Source organism: Centroberyx affinis, unplaced genomic scaffold, assembly GCF_046629955.1.
Source record: "Centroberyx affinis isolate AG114_WGS23_722 - 3 ecotype Tasmania unplaced genomic scaffold, CSIRO-AGI_Caff_v1 ptg001541l_1, whole genome shotgun sequence".
NCBI lineage: Eukaryota > Metazoa > Chordata > Actinopteri > Beryciformes > Berycidae > Centroberyx > Centroberyx affinis.
Window position 1 is genome coordinate 176,955 of NW_027279997.1, and position 14,318 is coordinate 191,272.

Below are 14,318 nucleotides of genomic sequence, written 5' to 3' on the forward strand. Positions count from 1 at the left end.
AAATGTACTGGCATCAGCACCTCCACATACTCATCAGTCACAAGTCAGTGTGTCCATTGGAGAAACATGACCTGCCAGGCAACTCATACAGTCACCAGCTTTAAACAGACACACTCCCAACAGTGGGTTTTAAATACACACTACTTAAACATGCACACATACACACATACACACTTGCTAGTCTCTCTGGTTTTTAAATAGTTCATTCATTCATTCATTCACAAAACCGTGTGACGGACCACTTCCCACACCACTTCTCACCTCACACAATGACACATACTGTAAATAGAAGCCTCTACAGTCATTCATAAAGATGTCTATACTGTGTGTCTATATTGAGGAAAACGTATGATGATGACAGAAGCAACCATAGCCATTCATAAATATAGTTATGTCTTACGTATTGAGCAAAGGTTTATATGATGATCATGATTTTTATTCTTCTCAGACACTGCTATTCCATTTTATTCAAATCAAAGCTTAGCTTAATTATTCACATATGTTTGATTTTTCTTCCAAGAATAAACTGGTATTTAAATTACCCTGAGCAGACAATCAAGTCTGCCAAAAATAACTATTTAATTGGCTGGCTGAACAAGGCCATGGCTATATTTAGGGGTAATTTTAAGCCCTGCAGGGCAGAGGACAGGGCCTTGCAGGACACACACTGGGGCAAAATGTGAATGCCAGCCGTCGCTCTATACCCTCAGCAGTCATGAACAAGGCAATCCCCTTCTTTGGCGGCCCAGTAACGCCGGCATCACCTGCTGTCACAAATTGCATTAGAGGACGCTGGGAAGACAGCCAGGCCTTTACCGTCCGACTGGCTACGCTTTAGGGCATGCAATGAGACAGCAGAGAGGAACTGACTGACTAAGACTGTACTTTAACCCCATAAGGAGAATATCCTTGACCAACATGATATTTATGAACCATCAACAATCAACCCTACACATGAAACATATTAATGTTATAGTATTTGCTTTTTTCAAGTTTTAAAGGTGTTATGTGTACCATTTTGATTTCAATAAATCATTACCATATTAATTTTGACACATTAGTGTAATTACCATAAACAAACAAGACCATCGCTGAGAAGTTTGGCAGCCTCCATCGACCATATTGTCTGTCACAAGATCAGATTTGGCTTGAATTTTATTGTTTTTACAGCAGTTAAAAGGCATTCAAATGTGTTGGAATACAACACATTTATCCTCTTCATTAAAGCCAAAGAGAACGACACCAGAGAGGGGGAGGAGAGACAAGTAGCAACATCCTCTTTGCTACAGGAAGCAACAGGATTTATGGGAAATGTGGTCTTAATTTTGAGAAACACTAGCACTAACAACACCTCTGGTGTGAGATAGCGGCTACCAATCGTCTCGACCATGGTCTCATTTGTTTACGGTAATTATACCAAGGTATTATAATTAATTTGACAATTTAAAATATGTTTAAAAATGCTACATGTAGCACCTTTAAGTGTCCATCTCTCTGTATGACTGTACAAGTGAGGCTGAGAAGGATTACACTGACAAACTCATTGACTGACCAACCTCAAATCTATTCTTATTTTCTATGAATAGCCCATTTTGAATATTGAATAGAATAGAATAGAATAGTGTCCATCGATAATGAAATGGTTTAGACCCTCATCTCTGGATCCACATGTGCTGGTCTAGGATCAAATCCTGCCAGAACTGTCTCTGCTGCGTCCCTCTCAGTCTCACTAAAGAAAAAAATGCCAAGGAGACTGCCCACTCTCCTTAAGAAAGAGAATAGCTTGACAGTGCCCAGTTAGGCCAACATCCGCACCCATAAGTTGTGTACTGTATCTACAGGGAATCAGTGATTAGACAGGCAAATCATTTCTTTGCATGGCAGCATGTTGGAGATACCATGAGACAGTTTTCTAACGTCCAGTAGAAGTTTTGCATAACATGCCTTATCAACAGTTTTTTTCTCCATCGTAGTCTGACAGTGTCATCTAAGCTTTTCAGCACCAGCTACTAGTGTTCATTACAAAATGGAAAGCTTTGGTCTTTACACTGCAGATAATATCCATCTTAAAAAGTCATTTAACCCAGTATTGTGGAAAATATAGACAAGGACAGGTATTTGGGGCAGAGTCTGGTTATATTCTAGGCTAAAGATGTCTATCTGAGCACCACAGACACATTCATACTGCTGGGTACCTTGAGAATGTTTATGGACCAAATACTTTCCATTATCAAGCATCAGTAGGTACATCAACACACAGACAGACATACACACACACACACACACACAGCCCATTACAACGTATACAGAGTCACACAGACGAAGAGCAAAGGTTGATGGGTTTAAAAGTGTTCTTAAAGCTTTCCATGCACTGCAGCAAGGTAGTTGACAACAATGTTATGTTACGTGATTTGGCCCTGGTTATGCAAAGAATGACGCAGAAAGTTAAGATACAAAAATACAAAAGAGAGGAATGAGAGGAATGGGAAAGAGAATGTGACAAAATCAGACGGCTTTCTCATTGGCTCTGCAATCGGCGTGCCTTAATAAGGAGAGCAGGACCTCAGTGCAGCACAGAGACTGTCGAGGAAGAAACACAGAGGAACGTCTGGAACATAAACACCTGCCACAGAGCCTGCTCCTGCTTCCCATTACCTCCTGGTACAGATACAACACTACAAACACAGTGACCTGACACATACACACACACACACACACACACACACACACACACACACATACAACCACGCACACTTCTGGCAGATGCATGTTAAAGGAGCTATGTGTAGCATTTTTAAACATCACTACATCATTGTCAAATGAATTGTGATACCTTGGTATAATTGCTGTAAACAAATGAGATCATGCTCGAGAGGACTGGTGAGGCCTCTATCTCATGCCAGTACTAGTGTTTCTCAAAATTAGGACGCCGTTTCCTATAAGCCCTGTTGCTACTTGTCCCCCCTCCCCACTCTCTGGCATCTTTGACTTTACTGAAGAGGATAAACATGTTGGAAGTGATTTTTCCATTGGCCTTCCACCATCTGCCATAGCCACAAACTCTGAAAGCTCTAGCTTCCTTTGCGCTGGAAAAACAGCCCTTTTCCTGTTTTGTGCCATAAAGCAATTCAGCATATTTCCCGCCAATTCTGACCCGGTGACACACAATGTGAAATGCAGTGTAGAGGTTGCTAATCTTTGTTTGTTTACGGTAATTCTACTAATGTGTCAAAATGAATGTGGTAATGATTTATTGATGTTAAAATGCTACACGTAGCACCTTTAATAAAAGATACAGCGATGACGATCTACACAAATAGGCCCACTCACAAAGAGATACATGTAAACATGCTGATACACACAAAACAAGCGACAGTGATTCAGCACAAGCCTAGTCGCCAGATTCTCACAACGAGACCAAAAAAAAAAAGAAAACTGGGGCGATATTTATAGAGGAGCCCTCCATCTTCCCGATGATCTGTTGGAATGGAAGGGACAAACATGTAGGGGGAAAAAAAACATGTAGGGAATTTAAGGGAGGGAGGGAATGTAAGGATGTGAGAAATGGACAGGGATGAGAGACCTCGACAAAAACCCACAATTTAACGTGAAAGGACTTCAGAGGATGCCAGGAGCTCATGAATGGTGGAGAGAACAGGAAGAGGAAAGGAAAAGTAGATAAAGAGAAGTGTTAGGGTAGATTACTCTGCCAGACTGTATGCTACAGTATATGGGGCATGGTGGGATGAGAGCAGGGGGGGTTTGGGAGCTATGCAGGCGCAGGATGAGAATTCCTGTATCATGAATGAGGCTGCGGAGTGGATTAGCTCTTACCAAACAGTAACTAACTCAACTTCATCCTTCATGTCTCCGTCTCACTCTGATTAATATCTAAGCCACATGAAGATTTCCTAAAAAAGACCGAAATTATGTAAGATAATCCAGCGAAGGCATGCAGAGCTGCGCACGTCAGGAGCATTCGCCTCAAGAGATAAAGGGATAAAGGGATGAAATGAGAGATGAAAATATGAGAGGAAAAACATGACTCCCCTTTAATGAATTTCACTGTTGTTCAGCACCTGTTTATGTCTTCTGCTGCAGCAGGGTGAAGGATAACACAATCAGCAGAGCGCCCAGACCTAAAGTAAGCCCCTCTCCTCTCAGTTTCATCAAGGTCAGAGGTCAGCACAGCCGACTGGTTCCTACGGTCACATATCAAAGTGAAGCACTCCTGTAAATCCACTGGACTCTCGCGATCCCAACACACACTCAAGAGAGACAGTCTGGAAGAGTGACAGTGGACATGTGTGCCAATCAATAAAGCACTCAGCACTCAAGTGATGCGGCGTGCAATGGCTGCCACTCTGGTTCATAGACAAACACAAACACACATGCGGTACCGGGCACGATCAAAGGCACAGAGAGGTGCGTATGCATACTGACACGTGTTTGCACCTGTGCAGAGTCAATAATACCAAAGATAGGCATACAAGTATGACCCTCCTCCCTCCAACACACACTCACACGCTCTTCCAGGCACCTCTTCCATCATCACACACACTCTTAGCTGTCATCACTGTCATGCGAGTGGATGCTCCCCACCTTTATACTTCTCTCTGACGTTTTCATAAGCCTGGATGAAGTCCTGCTCCTCGGCGTTGGGAGGCAGGTAGGCGGGCTCATACATGGCCATGCCGGCGCTGTCACCCTCTTCTTCTCCTCCTCCTCCTCCTCTCTGCTTCTTCCTCTTCCTTTTAGGTCAGCCTCTTCCTCTCTCTCTGTGTGCCTTTGGCTGTGTGTGTAAGTGTGTGAGGCAACCTCTGCTGTCCTCTCTCTGCTCTCTCAGTTGTGTATGAACCCTCCACAGCTCCTAACTTCATTCCATAGCCCAGCGCCACACCCCCCCCCTCGCTTCCATACCCTCCCCTAGCCTGGCTCAGAAATACTAATATAAATGTCAGGCCCCTCCTCTTAAAGATACACAGACTGGACTACACACACACACACACACACACACACACACACACACAGTGCACAGCTTGTCAAACATAAGCACAGCAGCAAACTGGAGTAACAGCATAAGGCACTATGATAACACTTTAACCGAAGCAGATTGTATCATGTATGGTTTTAACAACAGTTGCCCCATAAAACATTTACTGGATAAGCTTATGATGCCTTATAATGCCTCTCAAGTGTTGCTGACACTCCACTGACACGCAAACACACTCCCCACACCCTCCATTGGATTTGCATTGATCAAAACTACCAATTAGATTGTGTTTCAGTCATAATGAACTTATAGTATCACTACAGAAGCACCAAGACCGTTACAAGTTTCATTAACTCAAATGAAATCATGGTGAATACTCAGGCACATAGAGAGATAGATTAATTCTCATTATTTCAAAGATGCAAGAGGCTGATAAAATATTGCTTTAATGCCTTAATTTAACCGCATTCTCAAAAGGAAGAAACTAAATAAAAGCCACATCATCTCATTACAAAGAAAGCGGCCACACTGATTGTGCCGCAGCAACAAACTACAGCTGGTAGCTGCTATGTTATGGCCAGTCACCGGGGAAAGTTAGTGTTCTGATGCGGGTAGCGCGCCTGCAAAGCAATGAATACATTTAAAGGCAGTTGCACTGCAGATATGCCCTTGACATCCACTGGGAACATCCACTGTTAGAGCTGCCATTGAATATCTAACAGATCCCTCTGACCAGGCGAAAAAAAATCAACTGAGGTAAAAAAAACAAAAAAAAAACACTGCCAGCTATGTCAAGACTTCATCTATCAGTTTATACATGACAAAGTTGCATACGGTGGTTTTGATTAATATCAATGCGGGGAGTGGAATAAAAAAAATATTACTAACTGTGATGTTGAGAAATAGAGGCAGTAATGTCAACTAACAGAGGCATATGTAGTGAATGGTTCAAGCCAGCTATAGATTGCTGTGGAACATAAACACAACGGTTTGTTTACATCTATTATTACAGCAAGCCTCATAAAAATGATGAGGAAAAATCAAGACAATAATCGCCTCCTGGACCATATCCATGCTAGTTTGCGTAGGAGCCTGTAGCAGCACAATGGAGGGGAACTGTGATGTAGGAAAAGGAAAATCCCTACAGTTTCAGTCTATCAGACATTTCTTTTGGCCAAGGCCGACCTGACATCAGCCAGGACACTTTCCTGAGAGGAAACACGATAAGTCCAAACCCTGTGCTGCTGCTCAGTCACCACTGCTCCAGGAGTGGGACTGTGTGTGTGTGTGTGTGTGTGTGTGTGTGTGTGTGTGTGTTTACGCTCAATCTAACAGGAAATGGAAGCCCTTTTTACTGGCACAGAGACACAGAGGCAGGCATGTACTGTAGGTCCAGCATGTTTTCCTAATAGCAGGGTTCCTACACAGTTTCAGTTTCAAATTTCCAAACTTTTTGTGCAAGTTTCAAACTTATCAATACCTGGGAATGACCAAATTACTTTTCCATACATTTCCATACTTTCCAGACCTGTGTAGGAACCCTGCCATAGTTCAGACAGAAGACAGTTTACACTGATCCAGAACTGGAGTATAGCTCCACCTCTGGCACCCACTACTCCTCCTAGGTTTGTTTCATTGAATTTCATTGTCTCTCACATTAATGGACTTGATGCAAGAACTGACAGCTAAACACAAGCATTCAATGCTAAATTTGATTTGCTAACATTGCTTGCATCACAACTATATGCTTGTATTTTAAAGTACAGTGGCATCTAAAGCTATAAAAAGATTATATTTTCATCAGCAGGTCCTAAGTGAAGAATTTGTGTTTATATACTCATAGTTAACACTCAAAACAATGACTGGGGATTTAATAAGTCAAAAGATAAGTAAAGTACAGTAGAGCAGATTAAACTTTTATTAACCATGTGGCGAAATCAAAGAATAGGATAAAGCAACGGCTAGGATATAAACAGAGCAGATAGTAGGTATATAAACACAGTGCTATCAATAATTACAAGCAGTGGTGAAGTGGTAAATAAAAACTTGGGTAAACTATAACCTCCAGTCAATGATCATCTTAAGGCAAACAACCACCATTAGAAACAACAGCAGTTGTATTTGCAGAAAAGCATTAATACATGCTTTCTTTTCCCTTAAAAGACCCTACTATCCTAACTTACACCAGTTTGATACTTAGGATGATGTACACTATGAATATACAGTATGTAATTTACATCAGCTTAAAAATCTAAGTAAACTGAATTTAAGTGAGTTTACCCTCCACTACATCACTGATTACGGCCGACAGAACATGCTGAGACAAAAAAAAAGAATACACATACTGAAATATATGAATTTGCTGCATATAAAAATATGGACATTTATTAATTTACAGCATACTGTATTTGTAGGACATGCAAAATGTGTGTCATTGGCTCATGTGCATTGCCATGTATTCACATTATCAGGTATACAGAAGGTACAGGTACATATGTAGTAATAGACCGTAATGTGTCCAGATGAAACCATATATTCATATTTCCTAGTGTTCAAGTAAAGTTTAACTGTGACAAAAGTTCCCTACTGGCTAATGTACAGAAACTGAATGGCGATCCCCTGTGGAAACATTTAGCACCTCAAACCCTATAAACACCCTCTGACACCGGATCTCACAATCAAATTATCAAAGACACGCATAGTGTTGGCACTGCTTACATTTCTCACTGAGTTACCTACTTAGATATAGATAGAAATACTTAAATAGATGTGTTGTCAACCGAATCATGACACCTGTTTAATAAAACAGGTGTAGTAAAATTTTGGGCAGTGACCCCTAATAGGCTCACTGTCTTGTGATCTGAATGAGATCAGATGAAATATGAGCAAATGGAGTAAAACTATGTGAAAGAGTGTGTGTGTGTGTGTGTGTGTGTGCGTGTGTGTGGGTGTGGGGTTGTGGGTTGTTTCCCAGATCTCATTCAACAACATATTATGTGTGGGTGTGAGCTTTAGCTTACTCACACAAGCTTTCCACATTAGAAGATTTGAATGTGCGGGCGTGTGGTCCAGCAGATTATGTGTCTGTTTTTTTCTTTTGTGTGTGTGCCTGTGTGTTTTCAAGTGTGCATGAGCCTGCATACATTAGACTTATGTATATGTAAGCACTTGCATACATGTTGGTGTTGGTGTGTGTATATATATATAAATGCGTGTGTATCTGATACTGTGCCTGTCGATGGCCCCAGGGGACGGTTTGAGCCCTCTGCGTACACATTAACACAACAAACATGGGTGTGAAATCAAATATGTCCTCCTCATCCTGTATGTCATAGAGAATGTGAGATATGAGACACTGCATGAACCATGAACATGTAAACACAGTGCCTAGCCTTGGCCATGTAGGTCTCTGGCTCTGCTGCTACTATGTGTGTTATGCTCTTGATGATGTGACTCACCACAATAAAAAGCAACTGATAATGTGATAACTGCTGGATAATGTAACAAGATGTGAATTTCCCTCTAAAGGTTCATGTTCATGTGATAAATTGCTGGAAAATGTAATATAAATAAATGTAATTTTTTAAAAGAAATGTGTACTAATTTGTTGTATAGATACTGAGAAGTTATATAAAATTTCTGAAAATGGAAAAATATTTTATCTTTAATGTTGTTACATACAATTATAATATAAGTGGTAACTTTTTAAAATTATTACCATATCAATATACAATCTAACTTTCTGGATAACATATATTATATAGAAATTTAATAGGCCTACATTAACAAGTGTTATGATATTTGCAACCCCGTAAGAGGGATTATTACACTGCAAAAAAATAATTACAATATCAATCTGAAGATATTATTATCCAGCAATACATTAACAGGTTTTAGTAAATTTTCTACCCAATAAGAGACATTTTACTTTGACCAATTACTACATTATGCAGCAGTTGCAAAAGCTATAGAGCCTGACAGTAAAGGTATTTCCCTTCTGGTTGATATTCTAGTGGGGCCGGCCCTTCAAACAAGCGAGACTATCGTTAACATTATTAATGCTTTTCACACTGCTGTGTGTTCTGAGAATGAGATGCCGTTCTTCACAAATCACAGCACATCTTTTATACTTGAGCGTCAAGGGGATTACTGAAGCACAGCTTGACGATGGCAAAAAAAACTGGGGGAAGCAAACACACCCTTGTGCACACACACACTTACACACACTCACACACACAAAAACAGGAGTTTAATGTTGGCTGAACAGCTAGGCTGACAGTGAGCTTAGGGAGATGACAAAACTCTCAATAATAGTTTGACAGCTGGTACTGTGGGACAACATACTGTATGTCTGGCTCTTTCCTCAAACAGGATTTATCCACTGTTGGATTTTGCTAGAATGGATTAATTTATCAACTGAGGCATGGAAAAAAAAACACACTGGCTTGAAGGTCAAAGGGAAATCTCAATGTTAGAAATCTCACTCCAGCGGTATCTTCCTTCTATTTTCACCAAGCCCTCTCCTTGCTCCAAATTAGATTTATTTGTAACAAATCAAATCTGTGTCATTGTCAGTAGCAGCTATAGGCTGTGTCTAACAGTATTACAAGGCCATCATAGTATTTCATCATCATGCCAGTTGTTCAGAAAGTTCAGAAGCCCCACTTCTAAAGTATACTGAAGATGATTAAGGGAATAATTGTTGTAAAAGCATGTAATGTGTGCACAGCCTCACACACACTTAAACATGCACACTATTTTCCTGGCAGACGACCCTTTCATGTTCTACTAGCAGTGAGCGTCTTAAGATGAGCGCTGTCTTTCCTGCCTTCGCTTCCCCTGTCAAAATGACAGTCTGCCGTCCCTCCAGCCCTGATTATTGCATTTGGTGCTCAGTGTTTCAGCACTGAGAGGCCTTATTAGAGCCATTTCCTCACCCCCTTCTCTCTCCTGACTAGCACTACCTTTGACAGTGCATCTGTGTGCTAATCATCTCCAGTCTGGAGGCTCAAGGCAGGGGCTGGGGCAGGCTGACTGGTGTTCTGGGATAGTGTAATAATGTTGCAATGGACTGTAATGACAGTTAATGTATGGGTGGTGGACAACCATGGTCAGGGAAACAGGCCTGGCTCCCTCTTCTGGATATTCACAACACTGTATTGCTGGAACAGAGGGATTTACTGAGCCTTGACTGTGCTATGCCCTTCCTAGCCTTGGATCTATCCAGTCACGCCATACAGCTCCCTATATGCCTCATTTACAGAATTTCATGCTAATGATGTGGTTCAGCAATCCTTCCCTGGAACAGCGTCTAATGGGGAAGCCAGAAAGGTCATGTGTGCACATAAAAGTAAGAAATGGAGCTATTGGTTGGACAGGCTCCTTCAATGAGCGCGAAACGTATTGTCTGCTGAAATAAGGCAGAGCATTGTAAGACTACGAGCACAAGGAGTAGACTATGTAGTCTATGCTATTTGAGACAGGGTTTAGGGAATGAGGCACATTTTCCAGAGACTGGGAAGGGTCTCCAGGATGTTTTTAGGTTCACAACTTTCTAATGGGAAGTGCCACCTGGTGGAAAAAGGGGTTATTGCATTCTAATGGTGGGCCAGTAGATGTGTTCATCAATCATCAGAGCAGGTGTCTTAATTTATGATAAAATAGCTTTTGATAATCTATTTTAGTGGTTCTTACACTACAGTGTGATCCAAAATAGGTCATGGACCCGATTCTAAAGGGGACCCACATCACAAGACTGGCAATTAGTTTTCTTTAGACATTTCTGAGATTACAAAAACAAAGAGGCCCCGATCAGTGAATTGAGATCAACAGTCTAAAACTGAGAGGTTTGTTTATCCAAGGATCTACTCAATACACTGACAGCAAAAGGGTGCCTTGATGTATTAACAACCAAAGTCACTGAGACACATAATGTCATGCATAATATGATGAACATATTGTGCTGTGTTGAAATGCCAATGTATTCAGCTCTGACACTTCAATGGAATGAAAAATGGTCGGGCCTGGTTCAATGGTGCATTATAAAAGCTGCCCAGGGGCAAAGGACTTAATCTGTGGCCGTGCAGTAACTGTCAATGCTACTATAACTGTATTTGTGTGCATGAAGATTTACACTTCTGAACAGGTTTCTTGTCACTAGTCTGGTCACAATGCGTACTGATAACAAGCCAAGAGGATCAGAAGACGTATGACTCACACAGTTTCCCATATAGCTTGTAATGTAACAGCTATATAGTATCGCTGAATCACTTAGGGCTCTATTCATCTGCGCTGATCTTTTCCACTGTAAATTTCCTCCTCTTAGACAATGGTGTGCGTGTTTGTGCGTGTGTAACTGTGTGTGTGTGTGTGTGTGTGTGTGGTGTCGTCACAGTATCAGATCATAACAGCTCTGTTATGAATAATTGAGGCACACTCTACAGGGCAGTTAGCAGTTTAAGTAAAGCTTGGACCTTGGAGGCCAACACTGAAACATATCTTGTTGCCTCCTATCCATGATTAACTCCTAAATTTAAAAAACAAAATATAATTTATTCAATGTAGCTGATGTAGCCAGTTTTATTTCTGGAACTATTCATGCGTTGTGCAGTGATGTTTACCTGCACACAGTCTCCCATCACCCAAAACCTTCACTTCCTACGGAAACGGGAACAGTAGTCCCTGATAGTTCAAAACAGTAGCCCTATGCTATTCTAATATTTTGTATAAATTCTAACAATCTTGTATACAAAACTGCCAGACTTGGCTGCATATCATTTAAGTTTACTTGCCATTTAGCTTTAGAGCTGCTACAAGTTCTTATTTTCTCACTTTAAAGATAATGCTAGTGGCCTACTAACACTCAACATATTGTATGCTAAAGTGCTATCATGGAGTGAATGATATACCTGGGACACATGGATGATTTTGGTGTCTATGTTCTCATCACTTTACAGATAAGTTGACCAACGGGACAATCTCTCAAAAACCACAAGGCAGCAGGGTGGAGTGTGCCCCCTCATGTACCCCCGGCCTTTCAGTTTCGGTGCAGAGTGTGGAGTCAGCCCTGGAGTACCAGGCACAGGGGTGCGCTGAGGAATCCATACATTCTTCTGCCCAAGGTCGGAGATGACCTCTGACCTCTTTCTGTCCCCCTGCACTGACCCCAGACCCATGGAATGTACAGTAAATCCTCTGTGACCGGTGACTGACTGTCTGGAGTTCAACTCAATCTTCCATTGGCTTGTGAATGAGCTAAAGTCATTGCAGTAGTGAGATAAGATGAAACTTTAATGATCCCAGTAGAGAAATTGGGTTGTTGCAGCAGCAAAAAGTGATAGGATTGAGTGATAGAAGGAAATAGAATAGAAATTATTAAAAAAAAAAATGGGGGGGAATTTAAACAGGATGCAACTGACTCAACAGTAGAAGGTGTCAAGAGGAAATGTGTGAATGAAAGGAAAAGATTCACACAACATTAGTAGTACAACAGAAGAGTGGTGAGTGTTAAATTAAGTTATGAGACTTATTATGAGACTTTTATAATGGCTGCATCTGTAGATAGGACCTTTCTAAAGCTGGAGAGTTATGATAAGTGTAAAGGTCATCTCATGTCAATCCCAATGGCCTCTCTTCATTCCCTGTTCACAACCTCTTAATGTCACTGCTAGGCGATACAGTCCAGAGGTATTTAGTTTACACCCCCATCTAACACACAAGTCTTAACAAGCTCTCAACCTCTTTTTTCAGGGCCAAGGATTCCCATGGGTGATTAGAAAAGTGTCTAAGCTCCTCTAATAGGTAATTAGAAAGACAGATGTAATTTAAAAACTTATTCAGAGACCTGCAGAGTTGGCGGAGTCACGCACTTCAGGGAGTGCTGACAAGACGCAGAAAAAAACACCTGTCTAAAAAGCTGGCCTAGGCTGACCTGCACAACCACACAAACACACACACACACACACACACACACCAAATCACACCGCTGCTTCCTAGTAATATGCCAGGACTAAGAGTTACATAGAGAGTTAGAGTTAGAGTTAGATACTCAGAGTGACATTTTCATATAAATTAATGTCCGTTTTTGCTATTCTCTATCACTGATTGATATAACACAATAGTGATTCAACCTATTGCCATTTCACACACCACAGCAATGAGTGCTTAGCATAAGCATAGATTTGGGGGGGAGGTGTCATGTCCCCCTCAATATAAGGAGAAGATTGAATTGTACTCCCCACTTATTTCTGCCTCAAATGCATGTAACAAATTTTTACTTTTAGATGATTTTTAATGAAGCACATTTTATTATCTGCTTTGGTCACAAGCAGAAACACCCCTTCCTCTTTAAAATTGAGCCCTTATCCTAGCTGTCCAAAACTCCTTTTAATGCATGCATTTAAAGGCATTTCAATGCATGCAGTGTTTCATAGTTTTCCCTTCAAATCAGGTTCAGTTTAGCAATTAAAGCCTAACCTGCGCCTGTCCCAGGCTACTGCTCAAACTCACATTCTTTAAATTGCCACAGTGTACCAACACACCCAGAGAGATAATGCAATGCTGCCTCAGACCCACTGCAGGTCACGACTAGCCTAAACCGTGCATAGTCCACCGTTAACTGCATACCCCCCTTAGCCCAGGCTCATCTATATACATGATTCCCCTTATAGTCAGGGATTCTAAAGCAGCCAGCCAGTCAGTCAGCAGAGCCCAGAACAAAAGCTCCGTCTCTCCCACGGGTGCTGACACAGCCTGACCTGGCCTTCTGACGGATAGAGGAAGAGCAGTACAGGACGTGGACGCAGTCCTATTGTAGGTGCTAAAGTTATCTCAACTTCCTTTCAGCCCAACAGGAGCACAGCATTCCTAAACAAAACTCGATCAAAGACTCATTGTGCTGATCAAGACTAGGATCATGAAGCTAAAGCTGGGACACTCAAAATGAATAAGTTGCAATATAAACTGAGGCTACATCTCAGTTCTATGCTATCATAATGAAGAGATCAAAGGAATAAAGAGAGGTTACTGCCTGGGTTAATGGCTGACAGATTTGGGAGCCATGCATTATATTTCAATCGTCTCATCAGCATATTAGTCCAGATGGGAGGTTGTAAACTTGCCTTTCTATGCTGCCAACCAAGTCATTACTTAGAAGTAGGTTATGTGCTATGGCTGCACTAGGGTTACGCTATCATAAGATGTATGCCACCCAGGAGTGAATTAAAATATCAAAAGATTTAAGGATACACTTGTCTTTTTGATTTGATTGATATTGATATTAATGGGGAATGAATACACCTGTCTAAGATAAAACACTTTTCTATAT

At 41.2% G+C, this 14,318-nt stretch overlaps 1 protein-coding gene across 1 annotated transcript in view; it reads right to left on the reverse strand.

Annotated features, from left to right (window-relative positions):
• The window catches only part of plecb (plectin b), a 120,170-nt gene extending 115,456 nt beyond the window's left edge, over positions 1–4,714 (reverse strand). The window contains exon 1 of the mRNA XM_071527485.1: positions 4,603–4,714. Within this exon, the coding sequence (XP_071383586.1) occupies positions 4,603–4,693 (91 nt within the window). The 5' untranslated portion in view covers positions 4,694–4,714. The remainder of the gene's footprint in view (positions 1–4,602) is intronic.
• Positions 4,715–14,318: the final 9,604 nt, after the last annotated feature.